Raw genomic sequence first — 26,202 nt, 5'->3', positions numbered from 1 at the left:
GATAGAAGTGTCTTATCAAGACTGATTTGAAAAGGATGTCAATTATTTTTATCATCTACTACACTAGTCACGTCAGTGGCTCACTTAATACACCAAGAATTCAAAATAAGTGATTATGCATAAGTTATTTTCTATAAGAGTATTTTTTAGTACCAATATAAGTGAGTAACTTCTTTGACATCTGGCATACCACTTAGAACACTTATAATTTATGTAATGTATTTGATGTAATGTTTTATACAAGTAATTCCCTAGTCCCATTATGCTTAATGACATGTCAGCTCTTCTGCTATAAACTTTGTTTTTCAATAGCTTATGAAACTGTTTAAATATTGCTCTAGGATAAAACTTGGCAGTTAAGAACCATCAAGACAATAATGCATATTTTTTTTAAAAGTCCATATGTAATTTTACAAGAAAGGAGTGATATATTCTGTTATTATCTTCATCTAAGAGAGCCCTTGGAATCTTTTTTGTCTGGTCTTACAAAGAGAAATACAAAAAAAACAACAACAACAATGCAATTTAAGAACTAGCATGAATATTACACTGAATGAAAGTGATGCAGTTAAGATAAAGACTAGTGGATATTTTACAGATTCTAGTTGCAGAGAAAGATTTTACACTAGTATCCTGCTTAGCATTCTACTGTTAGCCATAATGTCAAGACTAGGATTTAATGTAACATGAAAACATTAGCTGCTTTTCTCTGGTTGATATGAACATATTATTTTAGTATACTATAATAGTCAATGATCAACAGCATCAGGAGCTGACAATGGCTAGAGTTGTCAAGAAAGTTGTTATCCATGATGCTAGTAAATCCAACATAAAGGGGTGTAATCAGTAATACTGATCAACTAACATCAAAACAAAAAAACAATCACAAATCATTATTCTATGGTCAGATAGGCCCCCTAAACCTAGACTGTCTAGTATTGGATTGGCCAAAAAGTTCATTCGGGTTTTTCCATAACATCTTACTGAAAAACCGCAACAAACTTTTTGGCCAACTCAATAAATGCATGTCCCTAGTCCCAAGGGGCATCTAAATGCATTATGAATACCTCAGCATAAATTTACCAACACTAATGGAAAAATATCCTACTAATCAGCTGCTTGTTTTCACATGTTGACCACTATGTCTAAAAACACTCCAGGCTCTATAATTGCTTTTGCTTAAAATGTGCATTTTCCTCTAATTTGGAAAAGGTTAAATGTTCAAAGACTGCAAAGCTAGCAAAGCTAAATGACTTTAGGAGTATGGTTTCCTGGTCATTGTCCTGGTCATTCTTACAATAGGGTTTTGAAGAATATACAATTACTTACAAACAAAACAAAACAAAAAAATCAAAATACTCACTGAGCTTATATTATATGCACAACACTCTGGGGCCAATTTTTTTAAAAGTCATAAAGTCTGCCTGTCAAGAATCATAACTTAGTTGAGACAAGATTTAAATGAACAATTAGTCATTATCTAATAAAAACATTGTACTACATAGTACAGAGGCAGGCTTTAATGCCTGTTAAGAGTTTAAGGATGGGAGAAAAACAGTGTGGGCTAAAATTGTCAGAGACAGCTTTATGGAGGAAGGTGGGGTGGAATTTTTATCCTAGACAGCCATCCAGAATTGAAATCAATCCTGGGATAGAGATTTAAGAGTTTCCAGTTAAAAGAAATAGTTAAGGAGTAGCAACTATCAATTCACTTGCATCGCATATTTTGTAAATGGTGAAAACCAGTTTTAAGTGAATGTGAAAACAAGAGGAAATGATTACAAATTAATACTACATGGAAATGTTTTGTCATTAGATTTCTTTGGGGGAATAGGGGTTGGGAGATGGGTGACACACTAAAGAAAAAACACTGAATAATTAAGAGTTAGTGGCCTTGGTTCAGAGAAGTCCAATTTCAAGTAGAACACAGTTTTCCATTCACCTTGTTTTGACCTTGTTTTCTTAATTCCCTCAAATTCCATTCATTTAATATTTTGTTCAAATAACACATAGCTATTATTATAAGCAAGATCAGAATTACATCAAAATATTAAGTACACTAATCTATCCTAGAAAATAATGAGTCAAATGAAATCAATGCTTTGATTCTAAAAATTTTAAACTGCTTTGAGTTATTTTTCCTTATCCAAAATAGCCTGTCTTGGAATTTATCATAGGAAACTCTTAGAAGGATTTTAAGAAAGATCGCAGAAGAGCCATATACAGTGGAATGATTACTTCCTTAGTTTTGCTACTAATCACTTTGTTTAGAAATCCCATCATTTAACAAGATTTTGCTGCAACTACAGAATACAGATCCTTCATTCTATGAGTCTGCCTACCCACTATATCTAAATTCAAACTTCAAAACTATCTGCCCAGATCTATACTTCCATTTTACTTAAAATGTACTATTTCCTCTTTAGCAAATAACTTTGTACTCTGCAAGATGAAACATACTCATAAATTCTCTCCCTTTCCCAAATACACACAAAAGTTGAAGTCTATCTACTAACCTGCCTGTCTTGGAGAGGTGCCTGAAATAAGCTACAAGCTCATTTTATATAAATGCTGCAACTGTTCCAGAACTGAGCTTAATGGGGTTCACTCATCCTTTGAGATTATTGTATGAGACACTATAAAGACATACTTTCATGAGAAAATACCAGAGATTAAAGACAGAAGTACTTAGTTCCTTATAGTACTTTAAAACTTACACAGTGTTATATGTACTAATGAATATTCACATGCTAATAGTACTCCTCCTCACTTAAAATAAACCTAGGTCCATAGGATAAATGAAGTTCACCATCATCACTAAAAGCATTTATAAAATTTCTATTTGTGTTTAATACTGTGCTAGAGTTTACACACAAAAAAGTGTTAACTACAATGAAACTGAAATTTGAAACTATCATTATGGATTTTACAATTTAAAATTAAGATCATTCTTGTAAAACAATTATTCAATACTTTAATTATTCTAGCCAGTGATGATTCTTAAAAGATAGTCCAAAGGACAGAGACTCTTGAAATAATTTTGGGTGAAATGAAATTTACGAAATATTCACATAAAAATGACGCTCCAGGGAGTTCCACTTCCACCTTAGATGTAGAAAGCCTGAGTGTCACTCCTAACCTAAAAACAAGAAAAAGTCATTTAACTATCATATTACATTTCTCGAGCATATCGGAGAGCTGAGTTATAACAGGGTAACCTGTATCTGACATTTCAAGAAAGATAGATTCCTCCAAAACAACAGCAGGAAGAGGCAGCTACCATGCAAGCGAGTAAGAAAAAAATCAGCTAAAATTTTAACAAAGTGCCACTAATCTATTTCCTGTCTCCATAGATTTGGCTATTCTGGCCATTTCACACAAATAGAATAAAAAATACATGGTGTTTTGTATTTGACTTAGAATGTTTTGAAGGTTCATCCATGCATGTATCAGAAAACTTCATTCCTTTTTTATTAACAATATTCCATTCTATAGATTAGATATACCACATTTTGTTCTATTGATGGACATTTGACTTGTACACTGAAAACTATAAAACATTGCTGAAAGAAATTAAAAATCTAAATCAATGGAAAGGCATTCTAATTTTGTGAGTCAGAAGACTTAAATATTGTTAAAATGGCAATACTCCCCAAATCAATCTACTGATTCAATGCAACCCCTATCAAAATCTCAGCTACTTCTTTTGCAGAAATTGAAAAACTGATACAAAAATTCATATGTAAATGCAAGGGACCCAGAATAGAGGCAACAACTTGAAAAATTAGAAAGATGGGGAAATGACACTTGCTTATTTCAACACTTACTATAAACCTAGAGTAATCAAGACAATATGATACTGATACAAGGATAGACACAGAAAGCAATGGAATAGAATTGAGAATCCAGAAGTAAAACGTTATGCTTATGATCAGTTGATTTTCAACAACAGTGATAAGACGACTCAATGGGAAAGAATAATCTTTTCAACAAACAGTTGCTCGGACTATAACAGAGAAGAATAAACCTGACTCCATATTGAATCTATTCCTTTAGCTCTAACCTTTGCGCTCTGTTGCCTGTGCTTAGTCATGCAGGCTTTGCACCTTTTGTAAAAGAATGTTGCCTATAGCCTGAAATATACAAGATAGCCCATTCTCAAGGCTCTGACTTTTTAAAGGTATAACACTTTTTCATTCATATAAGATAAAAAGTTACAGAACAGAGAATAACATTTGTCTTGCAGGAGGTCTAGGAACATTGTGATCAGACCTCCATGGACAGCTGCAAGAACAAAGGCACCAAGAAGTCTGCAACAACCAGCCACACCCTCTCCCCTTTTAGTATAAAAGAAGCCTGAATTCTAACTCAGGGAAGATGGTTCTTTGGGACACTAGTCCACCATCTTCTTGGTCTGCTGGCTTTCGGAATAAAGTCGTTATTCCTTGCCCCCACAACGCGTCTCTCAATTTATTGACCTGTCATGTGGCGAGCAGCAGGAGCTTGGACTCGGTAACAGGACGACTAAAGAACTATTTCCAAAAGAATGAAGTTGGACTCGTCACACCATACACAAAAATTAGCACAAGATGGATGAGACCTAAAGGTAAGGGCTAAAATCCTTAGAGGGAAACAGAAGAGTAAATCTTTGTGACCTTGGGTTAGGCAATGGTTTCCTAGACATAACACCAGAAACACAAGTGATAAAAGGAAAAACAGGTAAACTGGACTTTATCAAATTTTAAAGTTTTGTGTTTCAAAGAACACCATCAAGAGAGTGATGGGACAATATATTTGCAAATCATGTATCTTATAAGGGACTGGGACCTAGAATATATAAAGAACTCTTACATCTCAAGCATAAAAAGACAACCCAATTAAAAAATGGACAAGGACCTGAATGGACATCTGTTTATAGGTATGTAGATGTACACATGTAAATCTTTATACATGAGCCAAAGAGATAAATCAGATATTCTGACCTAAGTTTTCCCAGCACCATGAAGTTACAGAGACTGACAGTTTTGACTTTAAGGAAGAAGCTGAGGGAAAGAAAGGCTCAAGTTAGCATACATTTGAATTTGGAAGCATCTTGTTTTAAATACTATGGATTCAGTTTAAATCCCTTCCTCTAATGGGCAACTTATATTATCTCATTAAATTGCTAGTTATATCCTAAAATGAAAAATTCTGAATTCCAAATTTTTATATTATACTAGCACTTAAGACAAATAAATTAAAAGAAAATAGGAAGATGAATTCATACTGAAAAAGAGAACCCAATAAATAGTATCAGGAAAAAAACTAATCCTGTCATAAATCCAAAATAATGACAGAGCAAGAAAGTACATAATTTTACACAAGAATACATGAAACAGAATTAATGCAACATATATCCCCACCAAAAAAAAAAAAAAAAAAGATTAAAACACACAAAAAAGCAATAAATGTAATTTCTATATTATGTAAACCATAAGATTCAAAAGCACACAGCACAGGTTAGAAATATCAACTGTCACTAATTAGGAATGGTGAATTAAGGTTTTATGAAATACACCAAGCTTAAAATTCTTATTACAATTTTCACTGTTTTATTAATTTTATTCTCATTTCACCTTTCGAATGACATATCTGTGTATATACCTATAAAATAGTGAACTTAATGTTAGAAAGGGGATATTTATATCAACTTAGCTCATTTTATCTCTACCTAAAATTTTTAGTAGAATTTAAATAAGCCTTTACAAATTCCAATAAGCTAGTATTTCATGTACAACATTTAATTTTACAGAATTAATTTAATTAGGTTTTACTATATGGAAAGGTTTTAAATTCAAAATTTATAAAAATACTCCCAACATAAAAATTATATGTCAGAGTGATGAAGTTTATAAGAATAAGAAGCTAGTGATATAAATGGTCCCATGATAATAATCAGTGGCTATTAAAGCTCAGAAGTACACAGAAGCAGAATTGCAGCTCTGCAGTACTCCCATTTGGCCTCTAAGAACACAGCCATATTGACATCTAAAACAAGATCTGTTAACCTACTCAGCAAGAAAAATAACTATAGGGAAGATTAAATCTGTCAAGACCAGGAGAACCCTCAAGAATTCAGGCTGGTGGTAACTATCTCAAAGGAAAACCTAGAACATAAAGATTACCTCAGCAACTTTTGGAGGCACTCCATCCCCAAGCACTTCTCTGATGAAGCAGTGCTGGCCCATGTAATATGAGAGTCCACAGGTCCTCTTGAAGGCATCTTTCAGTCGTTTCAGCTCTACATCTGTAACTGCAATTCAGAAAGAGAAGATGGGTAAGAAACTAGAGGAGAAAAGTCATCTCTCAAAATCTTTACATTTTTTCAACCCAATTCCTAATAAAAATTGGCAAATATTATTTCTCTTTCCAAATAAGTCAAATAAACCCAAAGATATTTTTCACAATTCTAATATTTTCAAATCTAATCTAGAAAATAAATATGCAAATTCCTGACCCACTATTTTCAAATGACAGAAAATTAAATTATGCATACAAATTTTAGGCAGGGGTAAGGAAGAGGTAACAAGTACTTCGAATTAGCAAGTAAGCTAAATGGCCTTAGACGCTGGCATTAATATGTTTTTAGCAGCAATGCACTCATTGCCTCTGGGATAAAAATTATATTATTTCTACTCTTTGAGCATGTATCTAACCATGCAGAAGACACCCCCTAAGTTTACCTTAGACCATGTCATCATCTACAAAGAAAGTAACCTATAAATAGATGATTCTAATAAACTATAATTTTTAGACACCCACTCTCAAAAAAAAATTACTGAGTCATTACTTTATTTTAGGCATTGAAGCTTTTTTCCACTGAATAGAACAATCTCTGTCTACAAGGACAGAAAAATAAATACTCTTTAGTATTATGTTGTCAGTACAATCGTCACTATGGAGGTAACAGAATTGGTACCTTTATCCCATGCTAGAGAAGAAAGACAAGACTTCTGGACAGAGAGGATGATTACTTAAACTTTTAAAGGCTAACCCAGGCAAAATGGACAAGGGCATGCCAGGCAGACATAATAGTTTGTTTCAAAGTATAATGCATAGAGCATGATGTATAGAGAGTATGGAGAATTGTATGTTACTAGAACAAAATGAATAAGGCAGGGAGTAGTAAGTGATAAACCTAAAGCAGTCATTGACCAATTCAGAGAAATTCGGTTCTGTCATAATAAGGAAGGGACTCTGTCAGACACAATTCAGATACAAACTCCAGGCAGACAGGAAACAGGACACAGTCAGATAAAATTCAGATAGTTTACCAGTTCTATAGAGAATGGAACAAATGTGGAAGCAAAAGATAGACTGCTACTAAGAGAAGAAAAGGAGGAGCTAAATCTGGGAAATATTTAGAAGGAAAAGTCAGTAGAATCTGAAGCTTGACTAAAAGTAGAAGCAATCTAGAATAACACTCAGGATTCTATCCTGGGAAACTTGAAGGATGGTATTAGCATGTAGAAAGGAAATGTACGAAAAAGAGTAAGTGAGGAAGTGGGGACTTCCCTGGTGATCCAGTGGCTCAGACTCCGCACTCCCAATGCAGGGGGCCCAGGTTCAATCCCTAGTCAGGGAACTAGATTAGAGCCCACATGCCGCAACTAAGGGTTTGCATGCCACAACTAAAGATTCTGCATGCCGCAATGAAGATCCCGCATGCAGCAACAAAGATCCTGCATGCTGCAACTAACACCCAGCAGAGCCAAATAAATAAATTTTAAAAATATTTTTAAAAAAATAGTGAGGAAGAAAAAATTGATAAATTCTGATAAGGACATACTGAAAATGAGGAACCTTGGGGAGATCCATTGGGTTTTTACAATTATGAGTGTAAACCTTAGGAGAGGTTTGATGAGAGTCATCAACCTATAGGTGGCAATTAAAGCCATGAATGAAGAGCACAAATGAGACAGAGACAAAACTGGGAGAAACCAAAGCTTACAGTACCTGTGGAGAAAGAAAAAATACTCAAACAAGATCAACAAGGAATAGTTAGAACAGGAAAAACAAGAGTGTAGTCTCCAAAGGACAAGAAAAAGGGCTGGTCTACAGTCTCAAGTAAGGCAGAAAGGGCCAGCAAGATAAAGACTAAAGACTGCCCTGGCACACAGATTATCATTCAATGAAAGTCTGTGGTAGGGAGGGAAAGTTCATGAGTTCAACAACCTGTAGGGCAATGATAAAACAATAAGAACTAATACTTGAATAAGTAGCTAGAGAAAAGTATGGATACTAGATGCTTAATTCATTAAAAAATGAATTCATAATATTAATAGCCCCAAGTTACTAATTTTTTTCCTTTTTAGAATGCAAAAGTGAGAAACAGAACAAAGCTCATTTTATAAATTACAATAAAAAAGAAGAAATTACTTCAGCTACCAGAATACCTATTTCTTCAATATGCCTAATTTTCATTAATGGTTTTACTAACAAATTAGGATGCTCATAGTCTAGTGGAGGAGACAAGAAAAATCAATCATTGTGATATAAAATGATAATCTCATACACTGTTGGTTACAGATATTTGAAGGACTGTTTGGTAATATGTTAAAAAAATAGCAACCAGATGACGAATGAATTTATTCCCTTATAACAGGAGAAAATGTACATATAAGCTTTTTAAAGCATTTGTAAAAGCAAACAATGTCCATCAGCAGAAGACAGATTGAATAAGTTATTGTATATGCACAAAAGAAACTATCAGACACTAAAATACTGCCAGAGATCCATATTTACTGAAAATAAATAGTATTTTTATTCAAAATAAACAATCTAACAATTAGTTCGTCTGTAGATAAGGAATACATAAAAGCGTTCATTGTACAAGTGAAACTTTGAAAACTTTAAAAATAAAGATTCAGGCAAGATGGAAAACAAAAGAGAATCAAGCCTAGTAAAATTTTAGGGTAGGAAAACATAATATTAATGCAGTTATTTTAGTTTTAGAAAGAAAAAGCAATTTCTGGAAAAAATAGAAAAGTGAACACGTGTGGTTTTTCTATCTCCTCTCTCTCCAAAGACTTCACTAAAATTACAGCAAGAATAAAAAAGGACATAAACTCACAAGGACAAAGAGAATAGGAGAAAAAAGAACTGAGGATCTAAGAGGCAGTCAATTTTTTCTGGGGAACATTAGTGTCTGGAGGAGTGACTGACCTGAGCAAATAAAATAAAATTGAAACCTAAGCACCAGCAGTTGAGAAATGTGAACAAGAAAGTGAACTAACTTACTCTGTCTAGAGCACACAAAAAAGACTCGAATTCATTGTACCAATTACCACAAAAAAAAAGGGGTGAGGGTAAAAGGTGGGATTGAAGAGAAATTGGTTGAAAGTTATATGAGGAGTGCTTAGACTCTCAGGTCCCTTGCAGCACAACACAGTCACGCACCAATCTACCATCTACCCCCCATCCCCCACACATCACTTTTAGATGTAGATATATATCAAAAACCAGAGATACATTCTCTGGAGACACTGACACAGAAAGGCTCCATACATGGAAACACCTAATTTAGCTGAGAGCTATAGGAAGGACAATGAGGTATGAAAAAAGGTGAAGATTAAGTGAGCATTTGCATCCAGCTGCCCTCCCTTGCCCTATTCTCACATATATATCACCTGGGCAGAATCAATGAGGATTCTTCTCTGAAGAAAGTAAATGATTCTAGAACAAAGACCTACTGTTACTGACATGGGGTGAGGGGAATGTCTCCATTCCCCCTTTAGAAATGGCTGGGTTCCCAAAAGGAAAATCCACAAGTCAACAAGTGATATACTCAAACATGTAAGTCTTCCAGTCAATCTTTTAATGCATCACTCTTTAAAATAAAAAGGCAGTTTGGCAGTTATTATAAAGTTAAGCATATACTTACCTTATGACCCAATAATTCCAATCCTTGCTATTTACCCAAGAAAATACTGTACAGAAACATACAAAGGAGCTTTATTAACAATAGCAAAAACACTAGAAACAACAACCCCTTGATCCTTGAACAGATGAATAAATAAATGTGGTATATCCATACAATGGAATAGTATTCTGCAATAAAAATGAAGAAACCACTGATTCATGCACCAACATAAGTGGATCTCAAAAACTATGCTGAGCAAAATAAGCCAGACACAAAAGAACATATACCATACGACTGCATTATATAAAAGACTTAAAGAGGCAAAACTAGCTGTGATGTCAAAGACAGTGGTTGACAGGTGGTGAAGTGGCTGGAACTGTAGGGAACAGACACTGCAAAGAGATAGAAGGGAACTCTTCTGAGGTGATGGAAATGTCTTATATATTTGATCGGGGTGGTGGCTACAAAAGCGAATATGATTGTCAAAACTTACTAAACTGAATACTTAAAATCTGTGCATTTTATTGTATGTAAATTATATATCAATAGAGTAGACTGAAAAAATGAATGAACTGCCAAGGAACACCAAAAATTAAGGAAGATTCCAAAAAGAAAGGTACCAAAACAAACAAATGGGGGAAGGGGGAGGGGTGAACAGAAATAATGAAGAAAGAAGAAAAAAATATGAAAACCTCCAAATATTCTCAGAAAAGGAGAAAAAGAAAATTACATCCAAATAGGAATAGGGTACTATAAAAATATAACAAGGAAAAAGTACAAACAATCTCTCCTGTACCTTTTCCAGAAAGCTACAGGAGAATGTCCTACAACAAAATGAGGGGGTAAACAAAGGAAAGAAAAGGGATCCAGGAAACACTGACTGTAGCATGAGAGAGGTAAAGGGAATTTCCAGGATGATTATGATATGATAGCCCAGCAGGACAGCTATGCATAATCCTAGAGAACAAGACTAGATTAGAAATGAAGGACTCCAGAATAAAAAAGGAAAGCATGACAGTAAACTAATACATTTGGACAGTAAACTAATATATTTGACCACAATGGGAATAGCTTAAAGAGGTATTTCACCTTCAAAAAATAAATCTCAAGGGCTGGTTTTACTTTAGGTTTTTCTTAATCTAAGGAACTGTAGAAATACTTCAAGTCCACCTATAACACTGTCATAAGAGTCAAGAAACTAACCAGAATCTTATTGAAAACTACAGAAACAGAACTCAAATCCTTCCTCAAACAGGAAGTAAGCATGATGAAAGACAAGGGAACACCCAAGGCAAAGAACCAAGGGAGAAAGTTTTCTTTTCTCATATCAAAACAGATTTTCAAGAGAATTTAACACAAATCTCATCCAACAAAAAGCCTTGGTGATTTCAAGACATCTCAGTTTTCAAAATATTCCATTAGTGAGAATTAGCAACTCACAATCAAATACCAAGATATGGTAAGAAAAAGAAAGTACTTGATAATCACGTAATGATTATAGCACAAAAGTAAAAGCAATTACACAGAAAGGGCAAATACTGAAACAAAGATTATGGTCCTCACCACAGAAACAGAATCCTTCCAGTAAGACGCTCCTGAAATGCAATCAATCAACAAATCATTAATTAATTAAAGGCTACTGTGCCCTTACTGATCATATGCCCAAACACTGCTACGCCATGAGGAACACAAAACTATTAAGACCTCCAACTCTGCTTTCAAGGAACTCACAGCTAAGAGACAGACTCATGAATAAACAATGACAATATAGTAAACATAAAAGACATAGTTGTGCACAGAGGAAGAACATCTAAAAAGGGGGAAGAGTGCTCTAAAACTACATTACTAAGCACAAGTTAGAGCAAAACAGATAGCTAGGTGCATCTAGTGATTATTTGCATATATACTTTCTATAAAGATCTCCTTGTGAATTCTTTTTACATTTGATCATCTATAGCATGACATTCTCAAGACCTATTTGATCTATAATAAACCTAATATAGCAACTTACCAGCATAAACAACCTAATCACCAGTTTTTAAGAGAAAATGGTAGTCTTCCGAGCTAAGTAAGATTTACAGGTTATATCAGTTGATATAACTGTGACTAACATGGCTGATTTGAGTTAATTGTAGCCATGAATTTGTGCCTCCTGGACACCTTCTCATCCAAGACTTTCCCACCCTTTCTCATCACTTGGCTTTCGGAGCAGGGTGAAAGGCAACAGTGTACTGTGGTGAGCTAAGGCGAGGACACTGAATTCACTCCAGGCAATCTATGTCTCGCTGAAGGACTACATATTCAGGGCCGTGGGCGCTGACAAGAAACCTGTGCTTCTTTAATACTCTCTATTCCTGAACCACATTTCATCTGATCCTTTACCATCACTATCAATAGATATTGTCCAAATAAATGAAAATATATGTGTAATTCCAACTCAAAAGGCCAGAAACATAAGGCATCTCCCTTACACTTGACTATTGTCAGACCTCACATGGGGAAGAAAAGCTGTATGAATAAAAATATTCTGTAGCTCCTCTGCTCTGGAACACAAGTTCAAGCATAAAAGGAATTACTGGTGGTAGTACAGACTGATGATGCAAACCTCAAAAACGGAAATACCTACAGGGAGCAGGAGGGTAATATAAATGATGAAGAGGGCCAGGTGGGGTCTGTGGAACCCCAGAGAGCACATATTCCTCCTACAGCATGAAGCTGCTACTAAGTTCCAGGCCTATGCTGCAATGTGGCAATGAGGAAACCAGTAATATAAATTTTTTGTGAAATCTCTCCACATTAAAAGTGTTAGCAGCTAATATTTAAAAAAAAATTAATCAACATGCAGTCTAAATATGACCCACCAGCTGCCAAGTCTGGCAACCTCTGGCCAAATGGTTAAGGGCACAAACAAAATATATATATGTTCGAATCCAACACGGTCACTTACATATATATATATATATATATATATATATATATATATATGTATAAAACAAAGACAGAAAAATAATGGATGCCCAATAATGACAGTCTGTGGGGAGGAGGAGATTTCTAGCAGTAATGAGAGCAGCCCCTGTTTACTTTCTACTCCTAACTCTGGAGGAAAGTTGTGAAAATGAGGACTGGAGAAAGGAGGTAAAAGTCCAACAAACAACAACAAATTTTTCTTCCCCTATCCTTTTTCCTCCTTACCTATAGACTAATGTTACCATCCCAGCAGATCCAGCTGCTGCCTAACAATGGAACAAAGGGGAGGGAAGGAAAAGAGAGCAAGCAGAAGAGGAAGGGAAATATCAAGAAGAGGAAGGCAATTTCTGTAGGTTTGACAGACAAGCATACAGAAAGTATTGTCATTAATTGTAGAGAACTACCCAAGTCAACGCTTAGTACCTTCGGGGCATTGGTTCCAGGACCAGCAAACCCACCCCACCCCAACCCCGATACCAAAATCCACAGACGATCAAAGTCCCTTATATAAAATGGTGTAGTATTTGCATGTAACCTACAAAAGTCCTCCTCTGTACTTTAAATCATCTCTATATTCCTTATAATACCTAATACAGTGTAAATGCTAAGTATCAATAAATTGTTGTAAATACAATGTAAATGCTATATAAATAGTTGTCTGTGTGTAGCAGGAGTGGCAAATTGAAGTTTTGTTTTTTGGAACTTTCTGGAATTTTTTCCCCCAAATATTTTCGATCCACACTTGGTTGAATCCACAGATGAGGAACCTGTGGATACAGAGGGCCAACTGTATTAGATTTGACCATGAGTGCTGTCTTACTCAAAGCCAGGTTAGTCACATAAGTATGAGTATTCATAAGCACTTTTAATTAAAAGGTTATTAACATTCCAAAAAATTATGAACAAAATAAAACCTCCCTTTGTAAAACAAATTTTGCTATCAACATCACATAAAAGAAGCAAGTCAGGAGCCATATGGTCTGAATAGGTCAAAGGTTCAATCTGATAATTCTGCTGCATGCACTGGCTATAGGTTGGGCTAAATACTATATTTACTTGAAGCATGGGTACATTCATTGCTATATTTATTATATTTATCTATAAAGGCTCCTAATCATACTTGAACTAAAGTCACATTTTATGAAGACTATGTTGTATCAGATTAAAGAATGGAGCTCATATTCTATATTTAACCCACAGATCAAACACAAGACTAGTTTAGAGTTCAGTAAATCCAAGACTTCTCTAGAGGGTATTTTAAAATTTATTTTAAAAATACAAACAAGAGCAGAAAAAACAGGGACTTCCCTGTAGAGCCAGTGGTTAAGACTCCGCGCTTCCAATGCAGGGGGCACAGGTTCAATCCCTGGTTGGGGAACTAGGATCTCACTTGCCCCACAGGCACAGCCAAAAAAAGAAAAAAGAAAAAAAGCAGAAAAAACATTTTACGGTTGTCTAGCAGTTTCTAGTTACATAGTAATCCAAGCATATTCTGAATGGCCCCTGCAACTACATGAAATATCATGAAAACTGAAAAGAACTATGTATTTCACCTAATTATATACAGGTATCCCCCGCTTTTCAAAAGTTCACTTTATGCCTCTTCACTTTCATGAGAAACCTACGTTAGCACCTGTTTTCGCTAATCAAAAGAAATCTAAAGAGGATTTCTGCTTTTACAAAAAAAGGCGAAAATAGCTTTTAGCATTTGTTTTGCAGAGAGCTATTATAGAGGCATCACGCACCCCAAGCAGCAAGAGTGGCATTGCCAAGCTCCTTCCCTGGGAACTACACTAGCATCTCAGCATCAAGCTGCCATAGCTCTGAACTATGTCTGTGAGCATTTATGTTTTATCTCAGTTTATTTTGTACATTGTTAGCAAGATGTGTCCTAAGGTGACTGCCTCTCTGCTTTATGCCATTTCAGCTTAGAAAAGGTTTCACAGGAATGCTCTACTTTCGGATAATAGGGAAAACCTGTATACAATAGTAGGCAATAGTGTGTTGGGTGCTATGGGGGATACAAAAATAAACTATGGTCCTTGGATTTAAAAGCTTAAAATCTGTCAACAAATATTTGAGTGCTTATCACAGGCCAGATGGGCACTGTGTTATATCTTTATTCTATTAGTTCTTAATCCTGGAATCAACTGAGGAGCATTTAAAGAATTCTGATGCCCAGGCTCCATCCCAAACCAATAAATTGAAATCTCTGGAAGTAGGACCCAGGGATTCAAATGTTTGCTAAATAAATGAATACATAAGTAACATACCAATAACACAAAGTAGACTGTAATAAATAGCCTAAAGGGTATAAACAAGTGATATGGAAGTACAGAAGAAAAGATTACAAGGGAGGAATCTAGGAAAGTTTCATAAAAGGGGGGCAGTTCCCATACTAGAAAGTTAAGAATGAGTACAAGACAGGGAGACAGGAAGAACATGTCAAGTATCAGGAAGGGAGTGAGCAATGACACAGAAGTCAGAAGATGTTAGGAATGTTTAGAGGACAGTTTTTGAGGCTGGAATGTAAAGTGTGGGGACTGCAAAACAGAAAAGTATGGGAAGAGAAGTGGAAGGAATATCTAGGGTGATAAATATGCTAATGAGTTTTTACTTTTTCAGGAGTTATTCTGGTGAGAGTGTGAAAGAAGTATATAATAAGGTGTAAATTTTTTAAATTAGGAATGCAAATCTAGAAGCTAATGAAAAACTAAATCTAAGACTTCTATTAAGTGCTCAGTGTTCATATAGACACAACATATTCCACACTGAAAAAGTTTACAATTTGAAAAAGAAAGCCAGAGAGACATACATCAGCCCTCATACAAATCCATCCCTCCTCATTTTATTTCATTGTCTGATAACAGAGAAGAAGGAAGAAGGGCCACTCGGCCTCGGTTTGAGATCCCCAGTATTATGGAAAAATGTCTACCAAAATGCCCATCATTCGCTCCCTGGCCAAAGAAAGAAACGATGCAGGAAACAGAAAGAGAACAAGATTGAGGAAAAGAAGGCAAATAGAACAAGAAAGTTAACAAAGTGAAAACAGAAAGATTAGAGAGAAAATATTATACAAAGAGGCACAGGAAATCAACATACATTCCACTGGTATCCCAAATTTTAAAAGCTGAAATAACAAGACTGTCACTTCTGCTGCAGTCATAAACCTGCCCAGGTTCAAGAGGAGCAACCACAGATTCCAGTGTGTCAAAGTCACATTGTAACCAGCTTGTGGGATGGGAGATATTTGTCATAGCTATCTTTTGAAAATATAATCTGCCATAAACACGAATACTAAGTATTACATCTGTACTGGGTTTTCTTTTCTCCATAGGCATCTGAAGAATTTCACATCTTATACTACTCTTCTAAATATTTACAAATCTCTGTAACACAAGTTAGATACGTAAGTACTAAAGAAAATGGTACTTCCGTCAAAAGTGTTACCAAAGAAGTTGGCCCTAAAATAGTCAACCATACAACTCTCCTTCAGGAATACTAAACCATTACCTCTAGCCAAAGAGAGCTAAAGTGAAGATTTAAACTTTCAACCCCATTGGGAGAGATCAAAATCCCATCTTTACTACATCTAAGGGCACCATTTCAGAAATTAGGAGTAACCTAGCCTTAGAGAAAAAAAGGGGAGGCGGGGAGAGAAGACTGTGATCTATTTCTTCACAAAGAACTTCGGTATCTAAAATCTGTAGAAAGAAGGGTGGCGGGGGGAAGGAAGGAAGGGAGGGAGGGCAAATATATTCCAAGGCAAAAGGATAAAAAAAATTAGGTTAGCTTTACTTCCTGATATGAGGTTCTAAGACCATTGAGAGCCTTCCTTCCTGAAAGTTTAAATGAATATTTTCTCTTTTCTCATAGTCAGCTTGACTTGTATAATGAAATACAACTTAGCAAGGCAATGGACACACTGTCCTTGGGAAAGAAAATCAAAGATGAAACAGACCTAGTTTGTTATAACTGTTAGTTTGTTGTAACTGTTTTAAAAGAGGAGGGGGAAGCATAATCTGCCAAAAAAAAAAAAAATTCATTTACAAAAATTCATTTACAAAGCAGAGCTATCAACACTAATTCTGTTTCACCTTGTTTTAAGCAATAAGTATGTTCAAATCATTCAACCAGGGATTTCAGAACTTTCTCTAATTCCATCATTTTAATGTTATAGTCCACATACCCTATATATTCATTATCTGTAGTTCTTAGAGGCAGTTCCTAATTGCATGTGGCCTACAAGAATAACATTCCACCTAGCTGTTATTAAATTGTACTTTTAGCTGATTTTTTTCAACAATCACTTATTAAATGTCTCCTATGTGTCAGGCACAGTCAAAATGAATAAGACATAGTCCCTGCATTCTAATACTTCAAAATTTAGTAGGGAAAAAAGGCACAAAACCAAAATAACTGCAATGCCAGACAGGAAATGTTAAAGAGGAGGTATTAAAATGGAGTCCCCAAATAGCGAGTGATTAATTCTGTCCCAGTTGGTAATTAAGAAAGGCTTCCAAGAGATGTTGACCCTTGAAGGATAGGAGTTCACCTGGCCAAAAAGGGCAAAAGTGTAATCCATGTAAGGGAAACATATATAAAAGAATAAAGTAGCATGGATAATCAGGGGATTGCAGGTAGTTTGATATAAATGAAGTACAGGGTACAAGAAACAGAGTCGCAGGAAATGAGGTTGGAACGATAACTGGCAGATAAACAGAATCCTTTTTTCGAGGTGATAATGTTCCCAGGTAAAAGACTATACTTTCCAGCTTCCCTTGCTATGGAACTAGAAATAGCCAATGAAATGTAATAGAAATTGCTGCAAGAAGACACCTTAAAAGCTCCAGATAGCTAGCAATGTCCTTTTGCTATTATCTCTTCTTCCCACCTGGATCTCAAGATGGGATGGCTGCCTCTCCAGAAGCCGTTTTACACTACAAGTGAACTTGAAGTTAAAAACCATACACTAAAGATGGTGAAGTCAAAGAGACAGAAAAAACTTAATGACCATGGAATTGCCATACAACCTCTGGATATTCTATCTCCAGATTTATGTATGAGAAAAATAAAGAACTATATCTTACATATTTTCTGTTTAATATTCATCCAAACTTAATCCTAGATAGATAGAGATATCAGATGCAACTGCATGGAAGGACACTCTAAGCTATTCCTGAGTTTTAAACAAAGAAATAACAATCAGATTTATGTTCACACTCGTATTAATGTGTTTAAAAGACCGGGAAAAGACCAGATAAGCAGCATAAAGAGCAGCTGAGAGGCTATTGTGTTAGTTCAGACAAGAGTTGAGGACTTAAACTATAAAAAGGAGGTAAGGTAAGACAGATTCAAGAGATATAAGTGTTGACTGAACAGAGTTCAATGAATAATTAGCTGTGAAAAAAACAAGAAAGAAAAAAGGATCTATGGTGATTTCTAGATGTCTGCTTGGTTCTAAGTTATACTCAGACTTGATGAAGACCAAGTCTATAGGAAAACTTGAATATTTCACATTGTACAGCTGACCTTTGAACAACGTGGGTTTAAACTACTCAGGTACACTTATACGCAGATTTTTTTCCAATAGTAAACACAGAGGACTACGCCATCTGCCATCCGAGGTTGGTTGAATCCTCAGATGCGGAACCACAGATATGGAGGAACCTTGTATACAGAAGGCCGACTGTAAGTCATACACAGATTTTCAACTATGGGTCAGCACCCAGAACTCCTAAGTTATTCAAAGGTCAACTGTATTTACATTTCTGTTATGGACTAAATGAATGTCACTAACAAAATTCATATGCTGAAGCCCTGACCCCCAGTGTGGCTGCATTTGGAGTTAAGAAGTAACTACTGTTAAATGAGATTATAAGGGTGGGGCCATTGGATTAGTGTCCACCTAAGAAGAAACACCAGAGAGCTTGCACTCGCCACCTCTCCCCCAGCTCCCCACATACACACAGAAGGCCATGTGAGGAGCCAGAGAGAAGGCAGCCATCTGCAAGCCAAGAGAGTCCCCATCAGAAACCAAACCCTGCCAGAACCCTGATCTTAGACTTTCCAGCCTCCAGAACTGTGAAAAAATAAATTTCTGTTGTTTAAGCCACCCAGTCTGTGATATTTGTTATGGTAGCCCAAGCTGATTAATACAGAATTTGGTATTGAGAAGTGAGCTGCTGCTATAACAAATGCCTAAAAATGTGGACGCAGCTTTGGAACTGGGTAATGGATAGAGGCGGGGGGAGTTTTGAGGTACTTGATAGAAAAGGCTTAGACTGCTGTTAAGGAACTGTTGGCAAAAATATGGACATCAAAGGCAATTCTAGGGAGAGTTTAGAAAGAGGAGGGCTACAGAGAAAGTCTCTGTCATCTTAAAGAATACATCATGAACAGAATGTAGGTTAGGAATATGCATGCTTAAGGCCATTCTGGTGAGACTGAAACCAAGCCCCCTAAAACCAAGTTCCCCTGCAGAGTTTATGATTAACCTCTCTATCCAAAACTTTATTCCCTTTCTTGTCCCACCCCTTTCCCCTCAGGATTGAGGAATATGAAAGAAAAGGGGGGACTGAAACCAAGTGGGACCATGCAGAGCCTTCCTGGGTACTAGCCCCTCTGTGTCCCCTGCTCGTTTGGCCAAAGAGCAGACTCAAGCAGTTAATGATTAGAGAAGTGGAAAATGCAGAAACAAAGGAAAGCAGTCAAGCAAGAGAAGTAATAATAGCTTGAACAATGGAGTCACAGGACTAAGTCACTGAAGGGATACAGATAACAGTCTGACGTGTATCTTTGAGTTGTTCTGCCGAAACTAAGACCCCCAACCCAGTGGAGGATGGTAACTACAAGCTGACCACAAGCATGACCACAAGCACATAGACCCTAAACTGGTTGGAACCAGAAAGTTGATGATTAAGATTCCTGAACATTACCACCAACCAATCAGAAAAATGTCCACTAGCTGATCATGTACTCTGTGACCCTCATCCCTAATGCTGCCTTTTAAAACCCTCGCCTGAAAGCCACGGGGGAGTTCAGGTTTTTTGATCATTAGCTGCCCACTCTCCTTGCTTGGTGACCTACAAATAAAGGCCATACTTTCTTTCACCACAACCTGGTGTCAGTAGATTGGCTTTACTGCGTGGTGGGCAAGTGAACCCAAGTTCGGTTAGGTAAAAATATCTTAGGGACTTCGCTGGTGGCACAGTGGTTAAGAATCCGCCTGCCAACGCAGGGGACACAGGTTTGAGCCCTGGTCTGGGAAGATCCCACATGCCCCAGAGCAACTAAGCCCGTGCACCACAACTACTGAGCCTGTGCTCTAGAGCCCGTGAGCCACAACTATTGAGTCTGTATGCCACAATTACTGAAGCCTGCGCACCTAGAGCCTGTACTCTGCAACAAGAGAAGCCACCGCAGTGAGAAGCCTGCGCACCGCAACGAAGAGTAGCACCCACTCGCCACAACAAAGACCCAACACAGCCAAAAATAAATAAAAAATAAAAATTAAAAAAAAAGATCACAGACAGAAATGAGGAACAAAAAACTGGAGGAGAGGTGATCCTTGCTAAAAAGTGACAAAGAACTTGGCTGAACTGGTGTCATGTTCTAGTGTTCTGTAGAATACAGAACTTTCAAGTGATGAAATTGGATATTTGGATGAAGAGATTTCTAAGAAAAGTGTTGAAGACTTGTTTTTCTCTTACTTGTTTTTAGTAAAATGTGAGGAAAGAGATAAATTGAAGGAATTGTTAAACAAAAAGGACCCAGAACTTGAAGGTTTGGAAAATTCTCAGCCTATCCATACTCCTGCAAAAAATGATAAAGGCTTGATCTGAAGAGAACACTAACAATAGATGTGGCTAACATCTATTTGATAAGGAGTTGAACCACAAACTTAATCAGCCACTTCAGCAGAAGCCAGGAATAAAGATGGGATTATAGGAGCAGAAACACTGCTAGCTGGGACTAAAAGGAATAGAAAACAAATGGGACAGAATGAAAGAAGGCTGTCTGGGATTCTAAAGGATGGAACAATAGTTACCAGCTACAAACATGCATCATCCTTCAAGAAAAGGGAAGACTGACCCCAAAGGCGATTCTGAGAGGGCAGGGCTGCCACTCCCACCACCGGTCCAGGGGGTAGTGCTGGCTCCTCCTCATCTTCAAAAGGTGCGGCCTCCTTGGTTTGAGGGTGGGGGACCAAGATGCCACCACCCAGTGCCTCAAGAGCAAGGCCATGGCCCAGGGGCTGGGGGCAAGGCTTCCCCACAGAGCCTTGGGGGGTGACGCTGCTTCCCCAATGCACCTGGAGGGCAGTGCATGAAACCAAAGAGGATTATTCAACTCTTAACATCTAACGGGGAGACTTCCCTGGTAGCACAGTGGTTAAGACTCTGTGCTCCCAATTCAGGGGGCCCGAGTTCAATCCCTGGTCAGGGAACTAGATCCCACATGCATGCCGCAACTAAGAGTTCGCATGCCACAACTAAGAAGCCCACGCGCCGCAACTAAGGAGCCGGCAAGCCGCAACCAAGAGGCCCACCTGCCACAGCTAAGACCCAGTGCAACCAAATAAATAAATATTAAAAAAAAAAAATCTAATGGAATTTGCCTTTGTAAATTTCAGACTTGCTTGAGAACTGTCACTCCTTTCTTCTTTCGACTTTTCCCTTTTGGAATGAGAATGTGTATCCTATTCTGTCCCAGCATTGTATTTTTGCAAGCTTATCTCCAGTCTCATCCACACCTGGATTTAGATGATATTTAGATGAGACTATAGACTTCAGACTTTACAGTGCTGGAATGAGTTAAGACTTTGGAGGCTGCTGGGATGGAATGAATGTATTTTCAATGCAAGGAGGACATTAATTTGGGGGGGGCCAGCAGGCAGCATGTTATAAACTGATATGTCCCCCAAAATTCATATGTTGAAACCCTAAACCCCAGTGTAGCTATATTTAGACTGGAAAGTAATTAAGGTTAAATGAGGTCAGAAGGGTGGGGTCCTGATTGTTTAAAAATAAGATTAGCACCAGAGAGCTTGAGAACTCTCTTTCTCTCCCTTCAAGCACACAGGAGAAAAGCCACTTGAAGGCATAGAGATAAGGCAGCCATCTGCAAGCCAGGAAAAGAGCCATCACCAGAAACCAAACCCTGCCAGAACCTTGATCTTGGACTTTTCAGCTTCCACAAATGTGAGAAAATTAGTTTATGTTTTTTAAGCCACCCAGTCTATGGTATTTTGTTACAGCAGACCAATACAATATTTACAGTACCAATAATAAATAGGCCAACTCCTCCTTTCTAATTTAGATAGAAAAGCTATTTAAATGGCTTTTGCAGGATCAGAGGAAGGGATTAGAACTCACCGTCTTTGAAAGGAAAATAAGTCTATACTTTAGTGATCTCACCAAAAAAAACTCAGTGTGAAAGAAAGAACAGCACAACGCTCATCTCTAAACTCTTAAAAAAATTTTTTTTATCTATACCAGTAGTTATCAAACTTTTTCTGCAATGACACAGGATGGATGTTTTCATTTCCATGTGCATTCCCTGAACTCTAGCTGTAACTACAGTCTTTTTACTTCCATTTAAATCATATAGGGGACTTCCCTGGTGGATCAGTGGCTAAGACTCTGCACTCCCAATGTGGGGGGCCCGGGCCCTGGTCAGGGAACTAGATCCCACATGCCAAAACTAAGAGTTCACATGCCGCAGCTAAAGATCCCGCATGCTGCAAGTAAGACCTGGTGCAGCCAAATAAATAAATAAATAAATTTTTAAAAAATAAATAAACCATATACATATGTGAAGTATATGAACTTTAATCCACTTTTGTAAAGGTAAGCTTATTTTTTAAACAAAGTTCAGTACTTCACTATTACTCATTACATGGTTATAAAATATTTCACATTAGACCACAATATTGGTGTTCTATACTCCTATTATATACTGCCTTATATCACAACTTTTTTTCAAAGGTAATGGTTAAGTCTTATCTCTCCAAGTAGATTTTAAGTCTCTCGAAAGCAGGGACCAAGTAATCTATTTCTTCATCTTTCTCATAGAGCCAAAGCTTGTCATGCATTCAGATTTTTGCTAAAAGATAGGAATTGCTGTTTTAACAGTTTAGTTCCAAAGGCATGTATGAAAATTTAACAACATCTGAATCAGAAGATAACCACAGAAGTAAACAAACACTGGGAAATATGCCTTTCACTGCCAAACTAGAGTAAGAATTTCCAAATACAGACGAAGGAAAATGCCCAGTGTAGCAAAGAAATCACAACCAATATTAAATTATAAATGTGCTTGGTGCAGCTGATCTAAAATGAATTTACCTACCAAAAGTCTCTCTAGCAGACTACCTATAGCAAAAACTATTGCAAAAAAAGGCCAACCTAAATGGAACATCTCAGGTAAGAGGCAGCCCACAACCAGCACGTTTTTTGCCACTAGTGACTTCAGAAAACAAGAGCTTCAGAATATATCTAGGGCCAAATGGTGTCATAAGAGTTTTTTCCCTCATAAGAAGGGGCAGGGACTTCCCTGGTGGTGCAGTTGTTAAGACTCCATGCTCCCAATGCAGGAGGCCCGGGTTCGATCCCTCGTCAGGGAACTAGATCCCACATGCATGCCACAGCTAAGAGTTTGCATGCCACAACTAAGGAGCCCGCCTGCTGCAACTAAGACCCAATGCAACCAAATAAATAAATACTTTTTTAAAAAATAAACAAATAAAAATAAAATAAAATTAAAAAGGGGCAAAGCAAGGCTGAATGATTAAACTCACACACATATTCATAATCTTTAATCAAGTGGAACAAAATTAGAAATTCTGAAACTGGCCTAACATTTGTTCTGTAAACTAGAGTTTCTAATATAAATGATCAATTCGTTTTGATAGAGGAAATCAGCTCTAAATAAGATAATATCAAAAACTAGTTTTAATGATTATGTATTTATTCTTCTAAAAAGATTAGAGGACTTCTGAGCATCACAATTTTCCACAATACCACCATAAGACAGGATAAAAGTTCCCAATTTTTATAAGTGAGGCAAAAAAAAGATTGATTTGGCTAATCAAGGACAATGCTAAAACTATAAATACTGATTTTGATCTCTAAGCAATATTGCCCTCAAAAAAAGTAATGGCTCATAGGAGTTACAACAATGCTTATACAAACTGTTTCTGTGGCAGATCATGGCAGTTATGGCTGTATCTGTGAACCCAAAGTATAAACTCTATTATTACAGTCTAAATTAATAAGCTTTCTACTTATTCTGAATTCCATCTATCAAAATACAAAAAGCAAATGAGATCATTAAAATTCCAATGCCAAGACCCCTCATCAACCCAGAAAACAGTCATTGCCAGATTTAAGAGTATTAACTACACTGCTTCTGAATATCTACAACTTCATGTCACAGGGAATGATCTTTAACTATCAGACTCCTTTTATTATCTTCCTTTAAAACAAACATTAGAAGGACAGAGAGCCCAACTGAAAGTTGGAAAAAAAGACTTAAATGAGCATTTCATAAAAGAGGATAGCTAAGGTATTCATTAGAACATTAGAAAAGGTGTTCAATTTCATTAGCAATCAAGGAAATGCAAATTAAAACCATGATAAGATACTACTACACAACCATTAAAATGGCTAAAATTTAAAAGGCTGAGAACACCAAATGTTGGCAAGGATATAGAGGAACTGAAACTCTTACTCACTGCTAGTGGGAATATAATAAAATGGTATATCTACTTTGTGAAAAGGTTTAGCAGTTTCTTATTAAGTTAACACATACCTATCCTATGACCTAGCAATTTCACCAAGTATTTACCTAAGAGAAATAAAAACATATGATGATCCCAGAAGACTTGTACAAAATGTTCACAGTAACTTCAGTGATAATAGCAAAAAACTGGAAATGACCCAAATGTTCATGAACAAGTTAACAAAAAATTATGATATATTAATATTATAGAATACTATTCAGCACTGAAGAGGCAAAAGCTACTCAACCACGTAACATGGATGAAGCTCACAGTTATTATACTGAACAAAAGAAAGTTGATAAAAAGAGTAGATTCTACTTACGTGAAAAACTAATAAACCTACCCCAAATGCATAGGAACAGTCCTACAAATACAAATACCTGATGTACTGACAACTCCCCAGCTACTTACGAATGGACAAAAATTCCCTAAGAATACTCTTATCCCTCTATGTGACTAACAGTAGTTGATAAACACTCTGAAGCTGCATCTGAAAAGGACTCACTGACCTAGAAGGGAATAGTATTCCACATCTTCAAATATTAGCATTTAGATACATTTTTAAATGACTTTTTCAATTTTACTGTTATTGTGCTTCATCTAGTATTCCCACAGAATTGTTTCTGTTATTTTTTTTATTGCAAATGTACAGTATTTCAGCTACATAGTGACTTAAATTTCTGTAAGTCACCACCCTATGAATCTAATCATCATTTATAACACTGTTTCTATGGAGAAATAAATTTTAAATTCCAAATAAACTTTTGGAAGTCAATGTATAGAGTACTTTAAAACTAGCTTACTCTCTCTTAGATTAAAAAAACACGTTTCAATAGCTCAGTTAATTCAATATGTTTCTCTAACATCATTAAATCACACAATAGTACAAATCTAATTTTTGATAGTAAACATGCCTACCAAAATAAATTTTCACAAATCCCTTTAAGCATTCACAATACTTTGGTTTTTGACTCTAAACTAAAACAGAAATATAGCATTTTGAAGGAAAAGCCAAAATAACCATTCCTTCAACGTTTTCAAAGTATCTATTAGAGAGGAAAAGAATGACAATATATAAATGGTTAACTAAACATAAAAGCAGAAGTAATATAGAAGAAATCCCACAATAGAAACAAAGAAATTTCTACAAATATGACACGGGAAAAATTGCAAAAAGCAAACTAGTGATGAATAAATTATGCCTGGCACGAATAGATTGCAAAGGTAACTACGACATACATTAACCTAGTAGAAAAGAACAAATTCTGAAGTAGACCTTGATATCTAATACAACAAGGAGAGCATATAAAATACAATTAATGGCTACTTGAATATATAAAATGTATAAGGGGGCAATCAGAAACAAATCTACTATAGGTCAGAACCTCACAACTGAGAAATAGTACTAGAAAAATGTAGATAATACAAAATTCAAAGGATCAGAAAACCAGTAAAGGCAAGGTTTAATAAAGATAATGTTACTCTGTACATCAAGAATATAAAAGACCACTTTGAAAACAGGAGCCCCAAGCAAGAGTTTTTACATCTA

The 26,202-nt window shown here is 36.3% G+C and overlaps 1 protein-coding gene across 2 annotated transcripts in view; it reads right to left on the bottom strand.

Moving 5' to 3' along the window:
- USP32 (ubiquitin specific peptidase 32) overlaps positions 1-26,202 on the bottom strand; it is a 196,500-nt gene that overhangs the window by 125,119 nt on the left and 45,179 nt on the right. For both annotated transcript variants that reach the window (XM_082371956.1, XM_082371957.1), the window contains exon 2: positions 6,165-6,292. In XM_082371956.1, coding sequence (XP_082228082.1) covers positions 6,165-6,292 — 128 coding nt within the window. The remainder of the gene's footprint in view (positions 1-6,164; positions 6,293-26,202) is intronic.

The sequence above is a fragment of the Balaenoptera borealis genome (genome assembly GCF_965194805.1).
Source record: "Balaenoptera borealis genome assembly, chromosome: 20".
Lineage (NCBI taxonomy): Eukaryota > Metazoa > Chordata > Mammalia > Artiodactyla > Balaenopteridae > Balaenoptera > Balaenoptera borealis.
Note: the sequence above shows the minus strand (reverse complement) of the source record. Positions and strands in the feature narration are given on the sequence as shown.